This window comes from Pistacia vera, unplaced genomic scaffold (assembly GCF_008641045.1).
Source record: "Pistacia vera cultivar Batoury unplaced genomic scaffold, PisVer_v2 Contig208, whole genome shotgun sequence".
Lineage (NCBI taxonomy): Eukaryota > Viridiplantae > Streptophyta > Magnoliopsida > Sapindales > Anacardiaceae > Pistacia > Pistacia vera.
Window position 1 is genome coordinate 846,089 of NW_022196011.1, and position 22,033 is coordinate 868,121.

Genomic DNA, 22,033 nt, shown 5'->3' on the forward strand with positions numbered 1-22,033 from the left:
ATACACAGCCATCAGTACATATACAAGAATTAAAACCAAAATCTTCAATGTCAAACCCCAGATCTGAAAACGTGACAACACAGATCTGAAAACCCACCGGCAACAGACGACGACGGCGACTGCGACAACGGCGACTGCAGCTGAGCAACGACGACGTGAGAACGCAGATCTGAAAAAAGAAGAGACAATGAGAGTCTGACAGAGAGTGAGAGGCAGAGAGTGAGCGTGAGAGACAGAGACTAAGAGAGAATGAGACTGAGAAAACTGAAGGAGAAGAGATGGAGAAGAAGACGAAAAAAAGGTGAAAAGTGAAAAGAACTGAGACTGAGAAAACTGAAGGAGAAGAGATGGAGAAGAAGACGAAAAAAAAGGTGAAAAGTGAAAAGAACAAAGGGAGAAGAAGAAGATGAAAACGAAAGAGAAAAGTAAAGGAGAAGATGATGATGAAAAAGGAAGTTGAAAGAGAGAAGTGACGGAGAAAGATGAAAGAGAAAAGTGAGGAGAAGATTGAAAATGATGGAAAAGATAGATGAAAGAGAAAGTGGCGGTGGGCTTAATTATAATAATATGTATTATTTATTTTTGAGACCGGTTTTATATTTCGGTTTCGGTTAACCGGTTTAAAAATACGTATAAACCGAAAACTGAACCGATTAATCGGTTTATGAATTTTTTAAACCGAAAACCGAACCAGATTTTAGAAAAACCGAATTTTCGGTTCGGTTTTCGGTCTGATTTTCGGTTCGGTTCGGTTTTCGGTCTTTTTTTTCCACCCCTAATTCTCGCCACATTCTTTAGTGAGTCTGGTCACTGTCCTCTGGAGCTCTTTGTTCTCTTCACCTCTCTTCTTAAGCTCAGCCTTCTGGAACTCTACTATGCGAAGGGCAGAGTTTCTCTCTACCAAGTATTGATTTGCCTGGATTTGATATGTTTTTGCCTCTGCGTCCAAAGCTACGAAGTCCTGTTTTAGCTTCACATTCTTTTCCCTTAGCTCGTGGAGCCCCCCAGTAGAGTCCAGATTGGTCTTCCATTGGGCCATATGTAGGGCGAGTAGAGACTGGTGAGAAAAGAAACAAAGGTTAACCTCCATTTTCCTGAAAATCATAAAGGGTATGAAAATCAACCGATATTGGGAAGTCCTCAACAAGAACGAGTTGTTTTACCTGGCTTTGCAGCTAGAGCGCTGTAGCCATCAGGTCCGTAGGTCGAAAGGCCACGAACTCCTCAAAGGTCGTGGCAAGTTGGCACTCTAACAGGGTATACACCACCAACTGTAAGTGTTTCAGGCGTTGTCCCATGGAGTCTAACACAGCTCTGTCTGCCCCCAAAGGAACTGGCATCTCGTCGATCGGTTGTTTGCCTACTCTTTTTGGGGCAACTGCGACCTCCCCCTGTCCTTTGCGTGAGCGCTCGGAGATCACTGAAATGCCAAACTCGGGCCTTGGGGTTGCCCTTGAGCGAAAAGCCTAGTAAGGCTGTGACCTCCTGAGCTGCACCCTTAAGCCCTCTGGCTCAGACTCCGATTCTTTAGCCTGCAGCTACTTCATTTTCTTAGTTTTTTGGCCCATGGTTTTCTACTTGGGTGTGCGAGCGGCTGCGAGCCGAGAAGCTTCACCTTGTCGTTCTGAGGGTATTTGCGCACCCATCTGTATCCCTCCTATGGGGGTATCGCCAAGGATCGCCTTGACTTGCTCAATAAGGGCGACCTGGGAAAAAACGAACCCCTTGGTCCTCGTCCTCGTCGTCGGCCTCAGAACTCTGGGTGGCATGGTCGTTGAATGAAAGCATGATTAGCGAAAAAGGCCACTACAAGCAAAAGAAAGAAACTCTAAGTGCAAGGACACTTACGGACTAAGGGTTCCAGAGACGCTTCGGGATTGAAGAAACTGTATTTTTAGGTTGGCGATAGTCACGAGTAGTCTCGCGTTGCGACTTTGCTCAGGTAGATTATCGAATGCTACAATTTGATTGAAATCAGTTAGAGTCGTCTTATTTCCTGCAATGAGGCAAACAAGTTCGTTAAAAAGCAAAGATTGAAGGAAAATGAACAATTCGCAAAGTGAAAAAAGGGAAAACCTACTCGGTTCCCTAAATCGGCAAACGCCATCGTACTAAAAAAAGAAATAAGAAAAAATTGGTTTCATAGGCCCCGACGTTACTGGGCTAAACCAAATATTCCTCTCTCAATCGTAGATCACTTCGAGAGGTAAAAAGAGTCTTTATCCCAGCTTTTCTTCAGATAATAAGAGCATACGAGCTCTAGGGTTGTCAGTTGGCTGAGGCTAATCTCGCCACATGCGATATACATAGCAATAGTTATCATATACATATTGGGTGTCAATTGCAATGGCACGACCTTGAAGTGGTTGAGGATCGATCTAATAAAGGGGTGAAAAGGTATCAACGCCCCACATTTGAAGATCGCCTCCTAGATCGCGACCATTCCCTTTAGGGGATTCCGAACTGTATATGTTCTATACTGGTAGATGTCCATGCTAAGTGCGTATTGGTCCACTGTCTTCTGTATCTCATCTTAGGTGGCCACTGACAAAATCTCTTGCACGGGACCCGATGGGGCATTCAGTGCCTACAAGCTCATCCCCTCGATTGTTTTGGTCGCTGATGTATCCATTGCTCCTAAGGTCTGAAAAGGGGGCGACACATAGAGATAACTAAGTCTTCGTACAGTATTCCGTACGATGATTTGGAAGAGCAAAAAAACCCTATTGTACCTTCCTTAAACCCTAGAAAAACCCTAAAAACCCCTAAGGATTTGTGCCCTAAATTTTCACTCTTTATGACAGAAAAAGCATTCTTCTCACCACTGCCTAGAAATACACACCGCAAAAGTTTACCAGACAAGTTGATACCCACCATTATCGTCAAGTCAAGCTATTAACAAAATAATAAAAGAAAGCGAAGGAGAAATCTTTCTTACCTTTTGGCTGTAGGGAATGAACTTCCTATCGTAGTGAAGGGTGCGCATCAACTGGAAAAATGGGAGACCGATTTTGCAAGAGCTTTGTTCTTTCTCTGAAAGTATGATTTTTGTGACAAAGCTTGAGGCGAGCCTGGGGTTTTATAGGGGGAAGAAGCGACGATTGATTTCCCTAGGCAAGCGATGCTTGGGCAGGATACGTTTCTCACCATTGATTTGTTAGGAAATGATCAAAACCCATGGCAGCGGAAAACAAAAATAAAATAGTGATCGATTCCATTTTAAGCCAAGATTAGGATACATATATTACAAATAATATGTTAAATAAAATATTCTGTAGTAATATGAATGATCAGAGTAAAGATTAGAGTTCATACGCTCGTTTGGAGACTCCTTCGAACTTGTCTCTGACTGGGTTCGCTACCGATTTAAAGTAGAATCGAATTAGCGGTAGTCCACACGAAAATAACCCGGAGAGCTAAAGAGGGATTTGTTAGATCTTCTTTAGCCTCAAGAATCAAATAAATTTGATTCAATCAAAATAAAGTGGCATGGGGTAGAGAGAAAGGAGCCGGAGCTTTTCAATCAATGAATATAAAATGACTTAATGAAAAGTGTTTTTTTTTTTTTTTTAATTCATAGAACACATGCACTTATATAGTGCATGTGAAACCCTATTCCAATTAGGAATAGGCTTAGGCACCAACTCAAACAACCCATATGTCCAAACAGCCCCATTTAGATATTTTTATTTTAGTTATTATTATTTCAATTAATATACATAAAAATATATTAACATTTAACAATAACAATAATTCATTTAAATATATGCGTACACATATCTAAATATAATCTCACTTATTTAATTTTAATATCAAATTAAATAAAGGCAACAACCTCAACAAATTTAATTGCACTGTGAGATTACTAAAATATCTTTTCGCCTAAAAAGACGAAAACGCCTTTTACACAAACTGATTCTTAAATTATCTTCTATGTGTGTGACCCGTAGGCTCCTCATCATATCGGCAGTGTGTAGTATCGCGATTAATACCAATTAATCGTCTCACTACACATAGACCAAGATTGGCCCCTAACAAGGCATCATGGCCACCCGATAGATTCGAATTCAGCGAAGTAGCTACCTATCAACGATATGGTTACTGTACAATTTAATCCTTTCATCATCTGTTATCTCTTCGAGACAGAGGCACGGAAATAGTGTCAACCTTAGTTACTCTTGATATGTATGTATTAAGTTACTGGACCAATGATCGGAATTATAAACTAGATTGAGCAATAACTCAATCCCACTATAGCCACAGTTTTAGTGTCATTGTCATTTACTGAATTGCGTCGTGAGATAACTTATCTAGTACCCGAGAGTGATGAATCCTCTATCAATCCACCATAGTCTTGATACACTCTTTGATGCAGCTAATCACTACCGTATTGACAGCTCTGAAAAGAACTGTGTTTGGCTAGTGTCAAACTACACTAATCGGTGCACAATGCGCTCTAGTGATCTCAAGTCTAAGGATCACATACATTACCATTCGTTAGAGGATTTGTTTCATATTCACTGGGGTTACCATCCATATGGAATTCTCTAGTGGGTCAGTCTAGTGAACTTGCCTACAACAAGCAACCATTGTTGCACCAGGTTTTCACCAAACAACATTGACAAGTGAGATCAGTCACTACCTTTCGACAAGGTCGTTCAACACTATGATAGGCTTACCGTATTATCCGTGCCCTTACTTCAGAACAATATTGGGGCTACGGACGTTTCTAGAATGGCCACCATATGAGCTCATAGGGTTCTCACTATCAAGATTTGAAACACTTGATACCCTTATCACGGTTCTACCATTATAAGAACATATATCAATACATACAATATGATTTACGTGATATAGAATAAAATGTCTTTCTATTGATCAATGAACATTATTACAAAGAGTCAATTCTACAATAATCGATTGGCTCTAAGGCACCTACTCTAACATGATTGCGACCACATGTCATTAATCCGTGAGAAGAAGTAACCACCACGCTTCGAGAGTGCCAATCAACGCTTCCCTCCATTGGAGCAACTAAGCGACGGCTCGATTATCTCCTCCACATTAAATACGCCCTCATCCGCATTTAATGGTCTAAAAGAGAATGTCGTTTCAGCATGGCTTGCATTTAATGCGCATGGCCGGCACTTATTATGCACTAGACACGTATGTCAAAATAAAGATTATTTTATTGACCAGATTAGTTGTCAAGCGCAACAGATAACATCTGAAGAGGTCGTTTGACAAAACACTCTTCGTCGTGTATCGGTTTCGAGACGATGTGATTCCTTGCTCTTGGTAAAAATGTGCTAAGTATTCTCAGGTCGCGAACTGTGAATGAGATTTGAAACATGTCGGTACGACATTAAGTGGGGCCTGATCCAGGTCGTTGAACCTGTCAGAGAAAGCCATCTCAGTTCGCTTGTGCTATTCTTAAAGGAGTATGTTGCGACCTCCTTGTAGCTCGATCAGCTCAACCAAACGTCATTCGAGACAAGTCAAGTCACGGCATAATCATGAAGTTCTTAAGGTTCAATCTTTAAACCTTAAAAACTGGGGGACTTCTGTTATGCCTAAAAAGTTAAGGCTGACGTGGACTCTCGTCAGCAAGAGCCAATCAGGATTTAGGAAGGTTTTGTGCCGTCCAGACGTTGTCATGTTGCGTAGTGACGAAAGAGGTATGGTTCTTGTCAGTGCAGCAGGTGAACGCCAAGCTTGCGAGTGGCCAGGGATCGTTCACCTGCCCAAGCCCTATGCAATTTGAGGATATTTCTCATGTAGATAACTAATGGGATGCAAGGAATGACTTACACGACACCTACCTACTTGCAGACCTGTAATCATTACCTTGAATTCTCCCACTATAAATAGAGGACTCCCCTCTCATTTATAGGATTGGCTTATCTTAGTCTAAAATAGCATACACACTCTCTCTCTGTGTATTATCTCTAAATTGTAACTCAGCTCGCTATATGCGATCTAACTGTATCCATCTATTAATACAATAACAGTAGATGTGGGATTCGCTTTTGAGCATTTGAACCATTTTAAAAACCGCTTCTCATTTATTCTCTCATTTCATGTTTAGGTATCACGTGTAATTTCTAAATCGGTTTAGCACTTTACAGGTATGAGTTATCGGTGTCAAAATAAAGCCTAACATATTTAATAACAATTGTAGTTTAGCATTAAATATACTTGTTCGTACTTAGTTTACAGTTGTTTAACATTTCTTTAATAATTTATGAAAAAGACAAATTTTGATCAATTATTTAAACAAAGTGGATTTGTCTGTATTGTATTCTACAAATAATTCGACCCTTTAAGAAAGCATTTGATTGAGATCAACAAAGAAATGGCGAAACCATTGCTTGCACTGTTGGTTCTAGCCCTGTTCCTCCCCTCAGTTTATGGCGTTGTCCCAGTGGGAAGCCCGACCAGCAGCAACTCAGGCACCGGTGTTCCAGACGTCGCAGTAACAAGTGTAGCCAAGGAGTTCCTTGAACCTCACAACCAAGCAAGAGCTGCAGTTGGAGTTGGTGCTCTCAAGTGGAGTGAAAATCTAGCCAATGCCTCTGGCCGCCTTGTTAGATACCAAAGAAACAAAATGGGGTGCCAATTTGCTAACCTGACGAATGGCAAATACGGTGCAAACCAATTCTGGGCAAGCGGCACGACGGCGACGCCACGCATGGCGGTTGACACTTGGGTCAAGGAGAAAAACTACTACAATCATGCTAATAACTCATGTGCACCAAATCACATGTGCGGTGTTTACACACAAGTGGTATGGAGGAAATCTCTGGAGCTGGGGTGTGCTCAAGCTACTTGTGCTAAGGAGCAGGTTACTTTAACCATATGTTTTTATAATCCTCCTGGAAATTATGAGGGAGAAAGCCCGTATTAGATAAATTAACTTGTAGTGTAGCCTGGTCTCGTTTTCTGTATGCAAAGTTTAGGGTCCAAATTCTGTCTCTTTTGTTTAAGAGAGAATCAGGGTTCAGGAATAGCAGTTTAGTGCTCAATAATTTTGATTCAACCATTCAAACCTGAGCTCTGCTTTGATATTAGAATTTGGATATTATCATGTTTTATCAATAAAAGAAGGGCTTCTGTAGATTAACATGATGGCAATTATTTTTACCTAGAACAAAATAATAGTGTGTATATTTACGCTCACTCCACCGACAGAATGACGGATGTGAATACAGAGCAGGATGGATGCCCCGTCTCACAGGGCAAAGGTCAATTATTGTAGTGTAATCTAGATTATCAGAAACCCTAAACAATAATTGACCTGCAAGTTGTGTTTCCAACCTTGACAGGAACATTTATCCTGTTCGATTTCATATTATCAAGTTAATTTTTCTTTGCAAGTTAAATAATTAATGGAATTCTTTCACAAAACTATAGATTTCATAGATACTTCATCTCGTAACATGCCAGAATGGTGATAACATTACATAAATACAAAATGCCTAATGTTCTAACCGGCCTACCAATTCCAGCTTCATATTCTACTTTGTACAGAGGAAAAAAAAAAGAGTCAAATCTTCCTATATAGAAATCTTGATCAAAATATGGAATAGTGAGCTCAAGAACACAATCACCTCAGCAGCTCTTTAGATATAAGATACCGAAAAGTAAAATTGTGAGGAATCCATTCAATGCTCTTGCGGGATTTACTTGCCTGACATTTCTTTATACTCTTCCTTAAAGATTCAGGCAAAGACTGTTGAACCATCTCCATGATACCAGCAGGGCATAAACTCGAATCCTTTGCATATGACTCCACAACCTTTGGTAGAAGAATTTTGTGGTCCTTGCGTACACCAAAGGTAGCCCGGATAAACTCTTCTTTTGCAGCTTCCAGTTCCTGATATACTCTCTTGGGTGTGTACACACGAACCTGAAATAAGTTTAGAAGGTTCATAAAAATTCATGTCGGGAAAGACAAACCACAGAGAAACTATATCAAGGCATTTTGATTTATAAACAAATTGAGATTTGATGTAGCTATCCCATGGCACATTTATGAACAGTTTAAATATTAGATATTAATGATATGAAAAATAAACCAAGGATATACAGTCAATTACCGCAGGATCGGAATGGTTTCCTGAGCTGAGAGCGAAGTGCAGTAGGGGTTCTGGATGTTCAATTGCATATGCTTGACGTTCATCTCCTGTCTTGAATTTTCCTCTTGACAAGAGTAATAAGCGAATCCACTACAAGCAAGAAAAAATTTTATCAGCTACACCACAAACATGATGTTGGATAAAGCTTGATAGTAACACTACAAATATCAAGTTGAATGTGGTTTGCTAAGCAAATTGGAACGGCCAGTATAACAACAGCTTTGTTTTGTCCAGAAGAGTTAAATACACTTTTCATGTGTTTCCTTCCCTCTTTTCCTTCTTGGAGTGATTTGAAGAGAGGCCGGGGAAGGAGTCATATGTTTGACCTCTTAATGAAGACAAAAGTAAAACAAAGAAAATAAGGATGGCTAAAGAAGAGAATCCTGTATATTCTCAAATAACTGTAAGACTGGAACTTTATAAAGAGAAACCAAGACTTGCTATTTACCTGTCCAGGACGACACATCCGGCATCCAAGAATAGAGGTCTGTATAGTGTCTGCACTGACCGTGTGCCCCCCAATGTTATAGGCAGCCTGGATGCTACAACCATGTAAGGAAACATATACTGGATTGTTTTATCAAGTGAAATTAGTAAGCTCTTCTTACCTTCAGTAGGAGAAAGAGCCTCTTGACATTATTTTGTGGAATCCCATAAGCCAAATACGCCTACAGAAAACAAAGAACAGTTTCATCTTCCAGCTGATGTCAGAAATACAACCATAGAATGAGTCAACAAGTAATTAATAATTTTATGGATGAGGTCCATTACATGCATCATTAATGCATTATGTATATTGATCCAGAATGCCAGCTTCTCCTCATGTTTCAACTTCCTAGGATCGACAGCTTCCAGTCGAGAAATGAGCAACCTGTAAAATGAACTAGATAAGCATAACATGATTGGAATAGAATGGAAGTACAATGTAAATATATGTTGCTCAAGGGGCATACATTACAAGTGGTATCTCAAAAATTTAATGTCATGAGGACTCACCTAAAATTTTGAAGCAAGTGTTCAACATCACCCAACTTCTGACTATCTCTATAGATCAAAGGGATTTCAATCATTGTGCTGTACGGTCCACTAAATTCCTGAAGTCCTTCTACATGAAAAGGGTTGTCTAGTCGTGCATCAAAAGTTGGATTATTTCTGAACCCAGGACTCCACATATCACACTGATCTTGAGGGGAAAATGCACTCATCGATGATAAGGATGAATTTGGAGATGAAAGACCATTATGCGTCACTGGTGGGTCAGCAAGCTTACTGTATATAGCTGACATGCACTTGATCATATCCTCAGATAGCTTGTTTGGCGTCTCTGGCACATGATCAGAAATGCGAGTTCCAAGGTGCTCAGCTAGACTGATTATATTTGGTGCACTCTGGGCATACTGTAGAAAAGCCGTTGAAAGTCATAATCCAGAGAAGGCAAAACTTTCCCATAAAAATACAAGCTGGTAAGTTTCCCTACAATCATTTGTTCTGTATCTTTGCAGTGTAAGTGGATTTTACAGAAATTGAACAGTAATTCCACAAGGTGTGAAGAAATTTTGTTCAATGAGAGGGAAGAAGGCAACATTCCCTTTGCTTTCAGGCTTATAGCAGACAATATGTTTTCAAGCTTGAACGGCTTGTAATGTGATTGGCAGTTGTGGGGAAGCTGAAGGATAAGAAAAAAAAAATACTTTACAGAGTACAAGCTAAATTTACCTCCATCATGGATAATGGTTGTGAATGGCAAGCACGTACAGCTCTACCCAAAGACTCTGCTGGAGGAGACGATCTACTTGGAAGTGCGGAACGTTGTGACAGTGAGGAGTGACATCGGTGAACACCAGAATCTAATAGCCTATCTTCTTCTTCAATAACAGTGGATTCCTTCCACTGATTGTCAACTAATTGACAACCAGATTGGATAGCAGGGGTTTCTCTTTTAGATGTGATAGCAGGCTCAGAATCTTCCACAAACCTTGGTCTCAGGGTAGCTAAAGGTGATTTTAATCTTTCATCCTTAGTAGTAGGAGATACAGATGGAATTTGTTGATCAAATGCCTTTCGATACAATGAGAGAAGGTATTGCTCCAAATATACAACTTCCAACTCTAACACAGCGATTTCCTTAATCAGTTCTGTGGCCGGCTACAGTTTTGAAGAAAAAAAAAAAAGGAAAAATTAAATATAGCCACAGGAATAACAGAGATGGGCAAGAAGTAAGTAAAAGACTTGACTTAAAGATGAATAAAAGTGACTTATATGATCCCATGACAACTGGAGAGATGAAATGGAAGTGCTAATAGTTTTTTAGCAACAGAAATGAAAGTTAGATGCAAGGTTCTTATACTTTATGGTACCAAACAAACATAGGTCAATTAAAGCATAAGTTGTGGTATAAATGTATCAAGCAAGGGTCTTCCATATCTTTAGTAAAGCTCTAGGTCTTCTAAAATGTATTAATTTTATGGGTAGGAAATGATTTATGAGAGTAGTTAAAATATGAAAACAGGTGTTGGCCCAGACTCCATGTGAATCCAATGAGACTAAACCACCAAGGCTAAGTTCTTCTACAAGAAAATATTATCAGATAGAATCTACAAAAACTAAAAGATACCTTGGGCATTGACATTTTATCTATATCACCTTGGGAAGAAGTCCTATAACCCAATGCTTGTTCCAAAGCACGGCGGACCTGAAATTGGTCTTGTAATCTTTTCTCAAGCTGTAAAATCTGCATTCAGTTATTAAAAACATATAATCAATAAAAACATACAAGTTTTGGTTTGGAGCCTGTTAGCAAGACAACACCCAGTTGAGCCAAGTTGGAGTTGCGCATTGTATATATCTGAAAGATATCAAAATGACAAGTTTAGTTCCTCACCTCTTGCTTCAAACAATTTTGCACTTCTGTGTTGGGCAACTGTTTCTTCTTGGTTTTAGAAGAGTCCATCAATTGCCCTGTCTCCTGCTCCCAGAATACATCAAGAATCAGACATTTGGAAGCTGCATCAGAACTAATTTCTAGAGGCTGATAATTAGGATAATTGTTCAGTCAGTAAAGTAGCATTAAACTGATAAGGAGTACTCAAGTCGGCTTCTCAAGGCCTTATATCCCAGTTTCCTGGGATTGATTATACACATCCTTTTACATATTCAACAATGTCAATATTAAAGATAAATATTTGAGTCTAAGACATTCAATTTATAACTCATGCCATAAGTTTCCTCTTCTAAACTATCAAAAACATTAATAACCAAGAGAAAAGAATCTGGCAAAGAAAAAAAGAGGCAAAATCAGATCATTTTGACAATGATCTGGCTGGCAATGTGCCCAATGTCTTTACAAAAGATAAAGAAGAAAAGTCAGGTACTCAAACATTATGATAATCAGGTTTCATGATTTCGTATGCTAACGTTCTTTAGAAAATATTAACTTTCTGAGTTTTTAGAGCCAAAAAGGGAAAAAGGAGTAATCTTTACCAGCTTTGTTCGGTTTGATGCTTCATGAGAACTACTTAAGCTATCTTCCTCAACTCCTTTCTTATCAGGAAAGCTGCCATGGCACAAGAAAAAGCACAAAAATCAATAGATGTAATTTGGAGATGACAGTATTTGAAGACTGCCATTGCTCTTCTTGGCCACTTCATAATTTTTTTTTTAACAAACCAAAACTATAATATATCACTTATTTTCATACCAAAGAAGAACAAAACCAGTGGTATTACAATTACCTTCCACCACCAACAATGGTCAGCTTAGCTATCATTTTTTCCCCAAAACCCATTCCAGAACGCTTCTCAATTACTTACACAGTACAATATCAGCTATTATTTTATTAATTAAAAGCATCATCAGAAAAAAATGGAAAATTTTTAGAAGAAATAAAAAATTAAGAGAGGAAAACCCAGAATAGTTATGCCTAAAAGCCCATATTAAACCATTTCCATTATATAAAAGCCATCCCCACCATTGCTCTTTCTTGCAAATCAGAATTTGATCTGGATCATAAATCCTTCATAACCGAAAGAAAAACTTGGTAAATGAAGCCAAAATAATGTTAATGAGTCTGAGAGGTATGTGTTGTCCTGGTTGTTTCTCATAAAACACACAATACAGTAGGCTCAGTAGCTGTACATGCTCAAATTTCCATTTAGACCAATAACCCACCCCAGAAGTCTTCCCAGATAAAGGAAACTATCAGATGAAGATATGCAATAACTCAAACCAGTATAAAAGAATAGTTGCAAACTAAGAAAAGAATAAAACAGCTACCTCTTTGAACGCTTGTGTCTAGTAGTCACTCTCAGTCCCAGCATTTTATTGTCTCCACTCCCTTCACAATTCAAACCCGAAGGACTTTTAGTAAAGAAAATACATTTTCAGAAAACAATGAAGAAAAAAATAACAGCAACAACTTACTGGAAGAAAACCAGGACTATCTCAGGTAGGAATTTCAAAAAATGAAAGAGAGAAGTACTCCGGACGAGCAAATGGGATTTACAGAGATCACTCTATACTCTATAGGCTCTAATTTAATGTTCACTTGTCTTCTTGCTTTGGAGTAGAGCAGAAGTTTGCAGGAAGTGGCCAGAAAGAGATAATTTTCTGCGAACATAAAGAGTCTGAACAAAGCAGTAGTACTATAGTTGCATTAGCATAAACCCACCAAATGCGGCTAACAAAGGATTAGACTTTTGGCTTTTGACCATTGAGCCTTCTCTTTGAAGTGATGATTCTGTAATAGCTTTTGTAATGAACGGAAAGCTTTTGCATTAAAAGAAGTTATTCCAGCCCGTGGGCTTTAGTACTTTAATTGAAGAAGAAAGTTTTCCTCAATCAACTGTCAAGTTGATGAAAGTCGACCCCTTAATGTCAACATGTACAAAAGCGGTCAATTTTCACACAACCATAAGAGGAAGATAAATAAACAGTAACAGTTAAGAGTGAAAGATATATATATATATATATATATAAACTAAGAGGGCAAATTTCCACATTCTCTTCTGTTGTTGGGAAGCAAATGGTGGGAGTTGGTGACCGCCTCTCCACCTTTGTCCTATACTGGTATACTACTTATGTTCCTGAATTCGTCTCTAGTGTAGTGTACCTTTGCATTATCTTTTATTTTACATAATAAACCCTATAAATGACCTTATATTTTCGTTATACCTATGAATGTTACATCAGTTCTAATTTAATGGGCAATTCGCTTGGTGACGTTTGGGGGTGATTCGTTATATTTTTCAGGTCAACTCCATTTCATAAGAGACAGTATAGGTAGTTTGAGATTTATATTATGTTTAAGGAGAAAATGAAGGTCAACTTTGTAGGAGCTGATCTCACTTCAGACATTATATTAAATTCTATTATAACATATATTTCATTGCCATTTGCCAACCAAAGCAGGCAAGTGAGATTACATTAACAAGCAATATTGCTGTAATACGGTTCAGTTGAAGTTAGAAGTTATACAATTAGAAGATTCTTCTTTACTCGAATGATTAAAAAATGTTTAATCTGATCTAAAGTAAGGGTTAGGTTGATTTGTTGTATCAGAATATTTCAGCATTTAAGCTGCTACTTCAGCATTTTCAACTGACCCACATCAACATTGTGGCAGATAAATTATATAAAGCATGTTGGAGTTGATTAATACTTTTTAACTCTGTGAACCAATTACCTCTAAAAATGAAAATGGAATTTCCATAGAGTTGTTATTTCTGTCTCCAGAAAAGAGGTGATTGGATGAGTGACTTCACCAAATCTACATTCCCTTATGACTAAAAAGTCTTTTAAGGTGAGTCCATACAAATATAACGGACTAAAATTAATATGCAAGAATGTTTTACCACAAATATAAACTTGATAAAAGCTCTTAGGTTAAAACAAAAGCAAGCAAAGTGACCTAAAAAGGGATGAAAGTTGAAGGGTAAAAGAAACATTGGATACTTAAAAGGAGATGAAGTTTTTGTGGGGTTTCTATTTGTCTAATCTCTTTTTAGAAAATAGGCTTTAGGCAGATACCCAATATTGTCATTCAGCGTTCAAGCCAATAACGTTTGTCACAGAATCCACACAATAAACAATGCTTGTCACTTCCCCAAGACCGATGCAAAAGAAAAGGTAAAGCTGTGTGGCGACTGGTTAAGGGGCCTCTCCTTTTGTCATCATACTCTCACCTACTGAGGAAAAACGTTTCCTTTTCCACTGCTGCAACAAAGAGAGAGAGAAGTTGATCACTGACTCCCAACTTATTTTAACAATTCTATAATGGTAACCTTTTATATCGAGATGCTGAAAAATCCAAAAGCTAACTCTAATCATACAAAATTATCAAGCATAGACTAAAAGTACTGTACTGAAGATGGTTTATATGAAATGGAAATAATGGTATTTCGTTAAACAACTGGCTCTTGCTAGTCCTGAGTCCTGACAATTGCTATATGATAAGATGTAAAATACCCTTTCACAGACTTTAGCCTATATGAATGTGACTAACATAATTAGCGCATTTCATTTGGTGTTTTGTGGCATTGTTTATAGATTATTCATTTAAGGAGACAGAGCAAGACTCTATTTTTTGGACTCATCTGATAGTTTAAGCTCCATCACCAGAAGTGAGATTTCTAGTCCCAATAAATAAACAAATGAAACTTCTATTTTATCTTATTACCAAGATTATGCACAAGTCAGTTTCTCAATGCCAAAAATGTAGGAATATCGAGAAAAATAAGTAATTTATTCAATTTTTTGAAATCAAATTTTTTCAAATGAATCTGACAGACATCCTTCATGGTTTATGAAATTATCACCCGAGTTGTATTAATTACATTCTTTAATTGTGGATAACAAAAAATAACATCCCCCATTACAATGATCTAAAATACACAAAGATCCATGGTACTGAGATTTTTCTCGAAAAGGTGTCAGTTTTATAAACACAAGATTAGGTTAGATACCCTCATACCCATGTGTTTGAATGAATTTTAAATCTGGAAAAATAGCTATGCCTACTTTTAAAAAACTTTTTAGACAGTTAAACAATGGCAGGATCCCATGGGGGACCCTGACAAGTTTATAATCTCGAATGAAAATTTTTAAACTTTGATCTCCCCATTGCTAATTCAAGGAACACTTAAAAGAATCTAGCCAAGCTAAACAAGGTTCCTAATATCTGTGGTTGCAGTTCTCAAGAAATCATGCACAGTATTAAAATAAAATTGTGTATGAAGACAAATTAGAAGTGAAAATATACAGTGTGTCAACTGTAATGGAAGCTTGCAACACTCTGAAACCAGTTTTGGATGAAACTGCTAATTTTGTCCTTGTTTTTGTTGTTTTGACTACTATGTAGTACATTTTTTTTTTTTTTTTTTGGAAGGAAACAATCAACGGTTTAAATATAATCTGGTTCGAACTTATTAGACGTGAATTATCAGAACAAAATTGTTGCTTTCAGTATTAACTCCAGAAAAATATACTATATAAAACAAATTGTTTGTCTTTATAGCTTTGGATATAAATGAAGAAAGAACAATTTTTTTTACAATTCAAATGTGTTCTGATGCGCTCAAATAAAAGCCTGCAGCTTAACCATCTACTTTACTCTGATACAGAAGAAGAAAAGGTCAATCATAGTAAGTGCCCAGTTGATCACTTGATTGTTTAAACTTTCAAAATGTGAAACAGCATCTGTGATACGTAATCTGATGCCTCCCTCACGAGTTGAGGAACCAAGCTTTGCCTGGAGAGTTGGCAAAAACTACGACATCCAGAAAACATGTGGGTTAGAATTGTAGATTGAGTGATGGTTGTGAGCAATTGAGAAAGGGCAATAGTGGGGTAGTGGGGGTGGGAGTGTTACACTTACAATGTTGTTGTTACAGTAGTAGTTTAGTTTTGGTTTTGGTTTTGGTTTTGGGTATGGGTTTGGGTTTGGACAAGGCGTAGAATCTCACACTTGGGAACAAGAAAAAGCAACTTTCCAAAGACATTTGGACAAGTGAGTCAATGCCAATCATATCCAGCAAAAGGCATCTCTACTCTTTCCCACGTCTGTCCCCACTCAACCATTTCTCTTCTTTCTTCATGCCTCATCCAGATGAATGAATGGTCCACACTAATTATTTATTTGTCACTAACAAGACCAATTTTTTGTTCGATATCCAAGATGTCTGAACCAGTTTATACGTACCTTAACTAATCTCTGAAATCCATTGAATGTCCTACAAGCCCAAGAGACTAGATAAGTCATAATGTTATAGTGGTAGATGGTCCTAAGTTTTGAACTCTCAAACTCAAAGAATGAAGCAAACCTCCTTAACCGTCAGGTCAATCCTTGAGGTTAACAATACCAATATTACTCATCTATAAAGCAACAATTAATGTTTCTAATTTCTCCATGAGGTCCTCTGGTATTCACTACCCCTAGTCCCATTATTGAACAACAACATAATCACTCCAATGGTTGTTTTGAAATGTCAAAGCCATGGGTCCTTTCATTGCTCTAATAAACAAATTAAGTACACTGTAATGTTGCTAGGCAATAAAGTTTTGTTACAGAAAACAGAAATATATGTGGGTTGTAAAGGTAATTATAATTATATATGTTTTCCATTCAAAGGCTGAGGCCTGCAGGCTTTTTATCTTCAACCTCTCCAACTAAAGCACCAATCTAACCATCAGTCAAGGGAAAAAGCACCTCTAACATTCTCCTTCTTTTTCCTTTTTCCTTTTCAACCACACTAAAAAAATATAGCATCGATTTGATTAAAGTAATGATAGATGCTATTAGAAAAATTTACCTAATGAAATTATGGTGAATAAGAAATATGAAATTATGGTGAATAAGAACTTGGGTTTCGAGTCCCCTTGATTACTAATAGGGGAGCCACTGAAGCTCTTACTCAGTCAATAATTTTAAGGTCCCGAAAGATTAGTTGAAGTGTACGCAAACTAGTCCGAACACTTCCGGTAAAAAATAAAATAAATAAATTCTTGGGTTGCACTATACACATCATCTACACAACAATGTAACATAAAAGAGTGTAAGAAAGAATGAATGAATGGGTATGCACATCCTATATTATAAGACTTTTACATGCTTAATAGTTTGTGCTATCTCAGGCCGAGAAAACTACTTTCATACAATCATTCTACAGACCACTAAATCTAATTGACCCATTTAGGCTTTTAATGAAAATAGACCTGCTCCAACAAACAACACTTAAAAATGGAGTGGATTTATCAGCTTCTGAAATGAACTTGGTAAAGAAGCATTGTTGGGCTGAAAGTCAAAGTCAATTTGACCTATCCTCGTTGCTGCCCATGCCAACCCGGTTTAATTTGACCCCCACTAATTGTCTTATTAAACTCCATTCAATCTTTCTACTTCCTTAAATAAAATTACAATAAAAGTTTTAATTTGATTGTTGAAAAGTATTTCTAAAAAAAAAAAATCTTGATTTCAAATACCTATTAACTTTAGTGTAGTATAATGTACATTGGATAATAAACCCTGCAATTTCAATTTTCATTATACTGACAATTTTCTGCGTTGGTATCGAAATTGAATTGGTATTTAATTTCTTCTCACAACATTTTAGTAATCTTATCTAAGAACTGATTTCGAAATATCTTCATGTTTGTTATTCAACAACTAAAATGTTTCCATCTCCTCTTCCATGGTGATCTAGTATTTAGATAGAAAATAAGATATGGATGATTGAATCAATATTTAATTCCTTCTCACTAGTATGAATGAAGAAGTTAGTATGAATAGGAATCATAAGAGAAACATGATTTAGAATTCTACGAGTTTTAACAGTAATAGGGTTAGATATGGATCAAAGACCAAAAAGAACGTTATAACTTCTAGTAATATTGATTTAGGATATGCATTTAATTTTTTAATTTTTTTTTTTAAATAAAAGAAAAAAGAGATGTCGAGAACAGTTATATATCTCTTTGTTGGGTCATATTGATAAAAATAATCAATAATAATAAGAGTTAACGACTTTCTCCCGCCCAAATAATGGCTTAATGACACTTGGGAACCCACAGATTTTTAAAATTTCATTTTATTATCCAAATTTATATTCTGATGACAAACAGAGAGCAAACTCGTCTAGATTGTTGGAGCTTTTGAAGAGGAGAGGCCGAGGAGTCTTTTAGTGGTGTAAGGTTGTCTTATTATGCTGTCTTCAGTCACATGGTAGGTGGGTTCCTAAAGGTATTGTCTGCTTTGGGCCACATGTTGGATTGTTGGTAGGCCCACACAATTTTGTTTTGAAAAGGCCCCTCTGAGTGGTGAGAGTGTTCTTATACTATATAAGCAACCAAGGTCCTCGTCTCCTAGTTGATGTGGGAGTTTGACATCAACACAACTCCCTAGACAAGGGGCTTGGGAGGTTTGGCGTGGGTACAAACTGGCACACTTAGCCTAGGTAAACCCAGACCCTCCTTCTAGCGCCAACTATTATTATGCCGTCTCCAGTCACATGGTAGGTAGGTTCCCAGAGGTATTGTCTGCTTTGGGCCACAGGTTGGACTGCTGGTAGATTTGCACAATTTTGTCCTGAAAAGGCGCCTCTGGGTGGTGAGGGTGTCCTTGTGCTATATAAGCGACCAAGGTTCTCATCTCTTAGCCAATGTGAGAGTTTGACATCAACAGATTGGATTTTGGTAGTTAGGATTGCTCGGAATTTAACTTGCGAAAAGTATCTACGCAAAGCAGCAAATCCTAATTATTTGATTGTCGACGATTGACTGGGTTAGGGAGTAGGGTTTGAGAGGTTTTGGTGAGTAATAATCGAGGAAGAGAATGGTGGTAGTATAGGGTCGCAATAATGTCGAAATCGGAAGCGGAATATAAATTTGGATAGCAAAATGATATTTTAAAAGTCTGTGGATAAGAAAGTGTCATTAAACCATTATTTAGGTGGAAAAAAATCGTTTACTCATAATAATAAATCTTCCTCATTCTTATCTATCAAAATAAATGAAAAAAAATTGAGTTAAAAAGATATCAAAAGTCATTTTCTTCTTTTCGATATTGGCAAATACATAAATATAATTTTTCTCATAGGAACAGACTTGGGCTAACATCAGTCTCTCTCTCTCTTGGTCCAGTCCATAATAATAAATGATTATGAAACCCAAAAAAAAAGGATAAAGCAAATCACACCCAACTCGCTATCTCTGATATGTCCATGCCCACTCAAATTTTCACCATCCTATCTTCAATCTATTTTCGATAATTTATAATTTCAAAAAAAAAAAAAAAGAATTTTAGATTTGAAAAATAAAAAAAGTTTTTTAAGGCCAAAGCTAATTTGACTTTGAACGTAAAAGCAGTCCTTATGGTAAGTGACTGGGCCGAGATATAGGTGCAATTTGGTCCTAAAAGGTAAAAATACAGAAATCCGGGTTGGGCCTAATCAACTGCAATTGTCAGCTTTTACTCAGGTCTTGAGGTAGCCCAGAACCTAGAATTGAATGCAGTTATAGCATATATAGGGACTAGGACAAGACTAGCCATAATCCAAAAAAATTCTATTGACTAAGGGTGAAAACGGCTCAAGCTTGGCTCAGCATTGGGTCGGAGCTAAAATAACCTGAATAATTATTCGAGTCAAGTTTAATTACTGTATAATTCGATTCGAAAAGCTTGATTATATGAGTTTAAATTTAACCTTGAATTCTAATTTCAGATACCGAGTTCGAGTTTGACCTCGATTCCTTAACTCACTTCACTTTGTACTATAAATTGGACAAAAGAGGAACTAAGCCCTGAAATGAAGAGGTGAGATGGTTAGGGTGAGGTTCCTGGTTAGTGGAGGCAAAGCCAATGAAAGTAGACGAGGAAGAGACAAGACAGAGAGAAAAAAAAGGTTGAAAAAGAGTATTTCTAGTGTTTAGAGTAGCTGCTAAAACACTTACTTTTAACTGCAATCCAGGGCATCTCTTACTCTCTTCTTCACTTCATCATCAAACTTATGATCCATCGCTCTCCCATGCCTCTTGATGAACAGCCTGTCACCTCTTTCCTTATTTACACATGTCCATTTCTTAGCATATCTTCATCCCTTTGGACCACCTTGCCCACCTGGCTGTGGCCACCCTTTGCCGGCCTTGCCACGTGGACCCCTTTACTTGAATACTGAAAAAAAAACTAAGGACCACTACTCCCCCCCTCCCCATTGTGTTATACAGTTACACAAGTGCTATGTGCTGCTTTCAATAATTTCAGAGTCGTTTTCTGCATGGGGCCATCGCCATTCCCATTTCAATTGCCATGCCCTATTCTAAAGGCTCCAAAATCAAAAACACTCATTTTATTATATTTCTTTTTCTTACTTTCTCATCGTAACCTAGTTAATTTCCAACTCTTATCTACATGGCTTATAATAAAGTTAAAAATAAAAGTAAAGTAAAATTATCTCGAACATGGTGGAGCCATGGTAGCTACATGAGAATGTTGGTCCCTTTACTAAAATGAAAACATATGAGAGAGGATAGTGACCCACTCCACGAAGACATAGCTGTTTCCTTCCCAAGTCCCAAGAGCTAGCAACCATCATTGTAAATTCAATTAATTACATTTATGTCTCACTTTAGATGAGTAAATTACTTTTTCCCGCCCAAAAAAATTTAAAATACCACTTTCTCACCCAATGTTTATATTCTATTAATCCTAAAATATACTTCACTTTCTCAGCCGACGTTCGATGAGTTACTAGACGCTAGGGTAAAAGGGTTTTTTTAGAATGGAGGCTAGTGGATTGAATGGTGGTTACTGATTGAATATTTGCTCTCAAAGTCAACTAGAAATCAGCTAAAAACATGAAATTTTAGCTTTTCGATGGTCGGTAATCAACAAGAAATCAGGGACCGGAGTGAGAGGGACTTTGTAGAGAGGAGACTAAAGATTCAATTGATGATGACGGAGAGAATTTTTGAGACCGGAATTAACTTTGCGTAGTAACGGAATATTAACTTTGGGTGCGAAAGTGGTATTTTGAAACTTTTTGGGTGGGGAAATGTAACTAAGGCAAACCTTAGGTGGGAAAAAGTCGTTTACTCTAATTTATATATTAGAGTAGTGTACCCTTGTGATATATTGTTGTGAACATGTGTCGGAGGTATGTGTTTGGCTTTTTTTACTAGAGTTGTATCAAATGACAAACACAGCGTTTCGAATCTTTTTGTTTCTTATAAGAAGAGAACCAAATCAATATCATCTAATCCTTCAATTCAATTGGCTTCTCTCACCTTTCACTAAAGCTGAACTACTAGCTATAGCCTTATTAATGGCTCTTTTATGTTTTTCTTCCTATAGTGCTCTATTTTAGTGGAAAGTTTGCTTTAAAAGGTGTCCCCCCATTGCATGATCTGTAACACATCAAGTAACCTATTCAACAATCAGGTTAACCATGATATTATTCAACATAATTCTGACATACTAAAATCATATAATATAATATCTTATATGGTATGATATTATATGATATGATATGATAAATAATTATATAAATACGTTGGAAAAACTTTTAGAAGGTGACTAATAAGCATGTTAATTAATTCTCCCCCCGGTCCCATTTGAGCTCATTATTTCTAATGTTGTTTCCTTGTTTCTCTAATTTATACATATTATATATAGTTTGTTCCTTTCCCTAAAATAAACGCAATCTCGAGAAAGTCTTGTATGACATGAATGGCACCTTTGAAACAGACAACAGCAAATATGTATTTTAAATTATTTTCTCATAGTATAAGGTTCAACATGGATGGATTTCAACTTCTAGGACCAATGAAAAAGAAGACTGAATGATTAAAAATAAAGGCAAGGTTTGGTTTGGTGGTGAAAGAGAGCCGCGAGGCTTCATTTTTAAGTA

The 22,033-nt window shown here is 37.3% G+C and overlaps 2 protein-coding genes across 2 annotated transcripts; one reads left to right on the forward strand and one right to left on the reverse strand.

Annotated features, from left to right (window-relative positions):
- Positions 1 to 6,314: 6,314 nt before the first annotated feature.
- Positions 6,315 to 7,138, forward strand: LOC116129169 (STS14 protein). Its single transcript, XM_031414918.1, has one exon. It carries the CDS (start codon positions 6,356 to 6,358, stop codon positions 6,905 to 6,907), a length of 552 nt encoding a protein of 183 aa, XP_031270778.1. The 5' UTR covers positions 6,315 to 6,355; the 3' UTR covers positions 6,908 to 7,138.
- A 281-nt stretch (positions 7,139 to 7,419) lies between these two features.
- On the reverse strand, positions 7,420 to 16,392 carry LOC116129157. Its single transcript, XM_031414910.1, has 14 exons — positions 16,333 to 16,392; positions 15,745 to 15,900; positions 12,558 to 12,573; positions 12,411 to 12,471; positions 11,619 to 11,691; positions 11,020 to 11,103; positions 10,753 to 10,869; positions 9,855 to 10,283; positions 9,135 to 9,535; positions 8,910 to 9,009; positions 8,747 to 8,806; positions 8,587 to 8,673; positions 8,100 to 8,228; positions 7,420 to 7,909 (listed from the first exon to the last, which is right to left on the reverse strand). The coding sequence occupies exons 1-14, from the start codon at positions 16,390 to 16,392 to the stop codon at positions 7,607 to 7,609; spliced, it is 2,076 nt and encodes a 691-aa protein (XP_031270770.1). The 3' UTR covers positions 7,420 to 7,606.
- Between the last annotated feature and the right edge of the window lie 5,641 nt (positions 16,393 to 22,033).

Excerpts from the sequence above, each read along its gene's own strand:
- LOC116129169 (XM_031414918.1), top strand. The coding sequence starts at position 6,356 with ATGGCGAAACCATTGCTTGCACTGTTGGTTCTAGCCCTGTTCCTCCCC.
- LOC116129157 (XM_031414910.1), bottom strand. The coding sequence starts at position 16,392 with ATGACTTATCTAGTCTCTTGGGCTTGTAGGACATTCAATGGATTTCAG. Across the intron at positions 9,010-9,134 it reads CACTTGCTTCAAAATTTTAG|GTTGCTCATTTCTCGACTGG; the intron begins GTGAGTCCTCAT and ends TTCATTTTACAG. Across the intron at positions 7,910-8,099 it reads GAAACCATTCCGATCCTGCG|GTTCGTGTGTACACACCCAA; the intron begins GTAATTGACTGT and ends AACTTATTTCAG.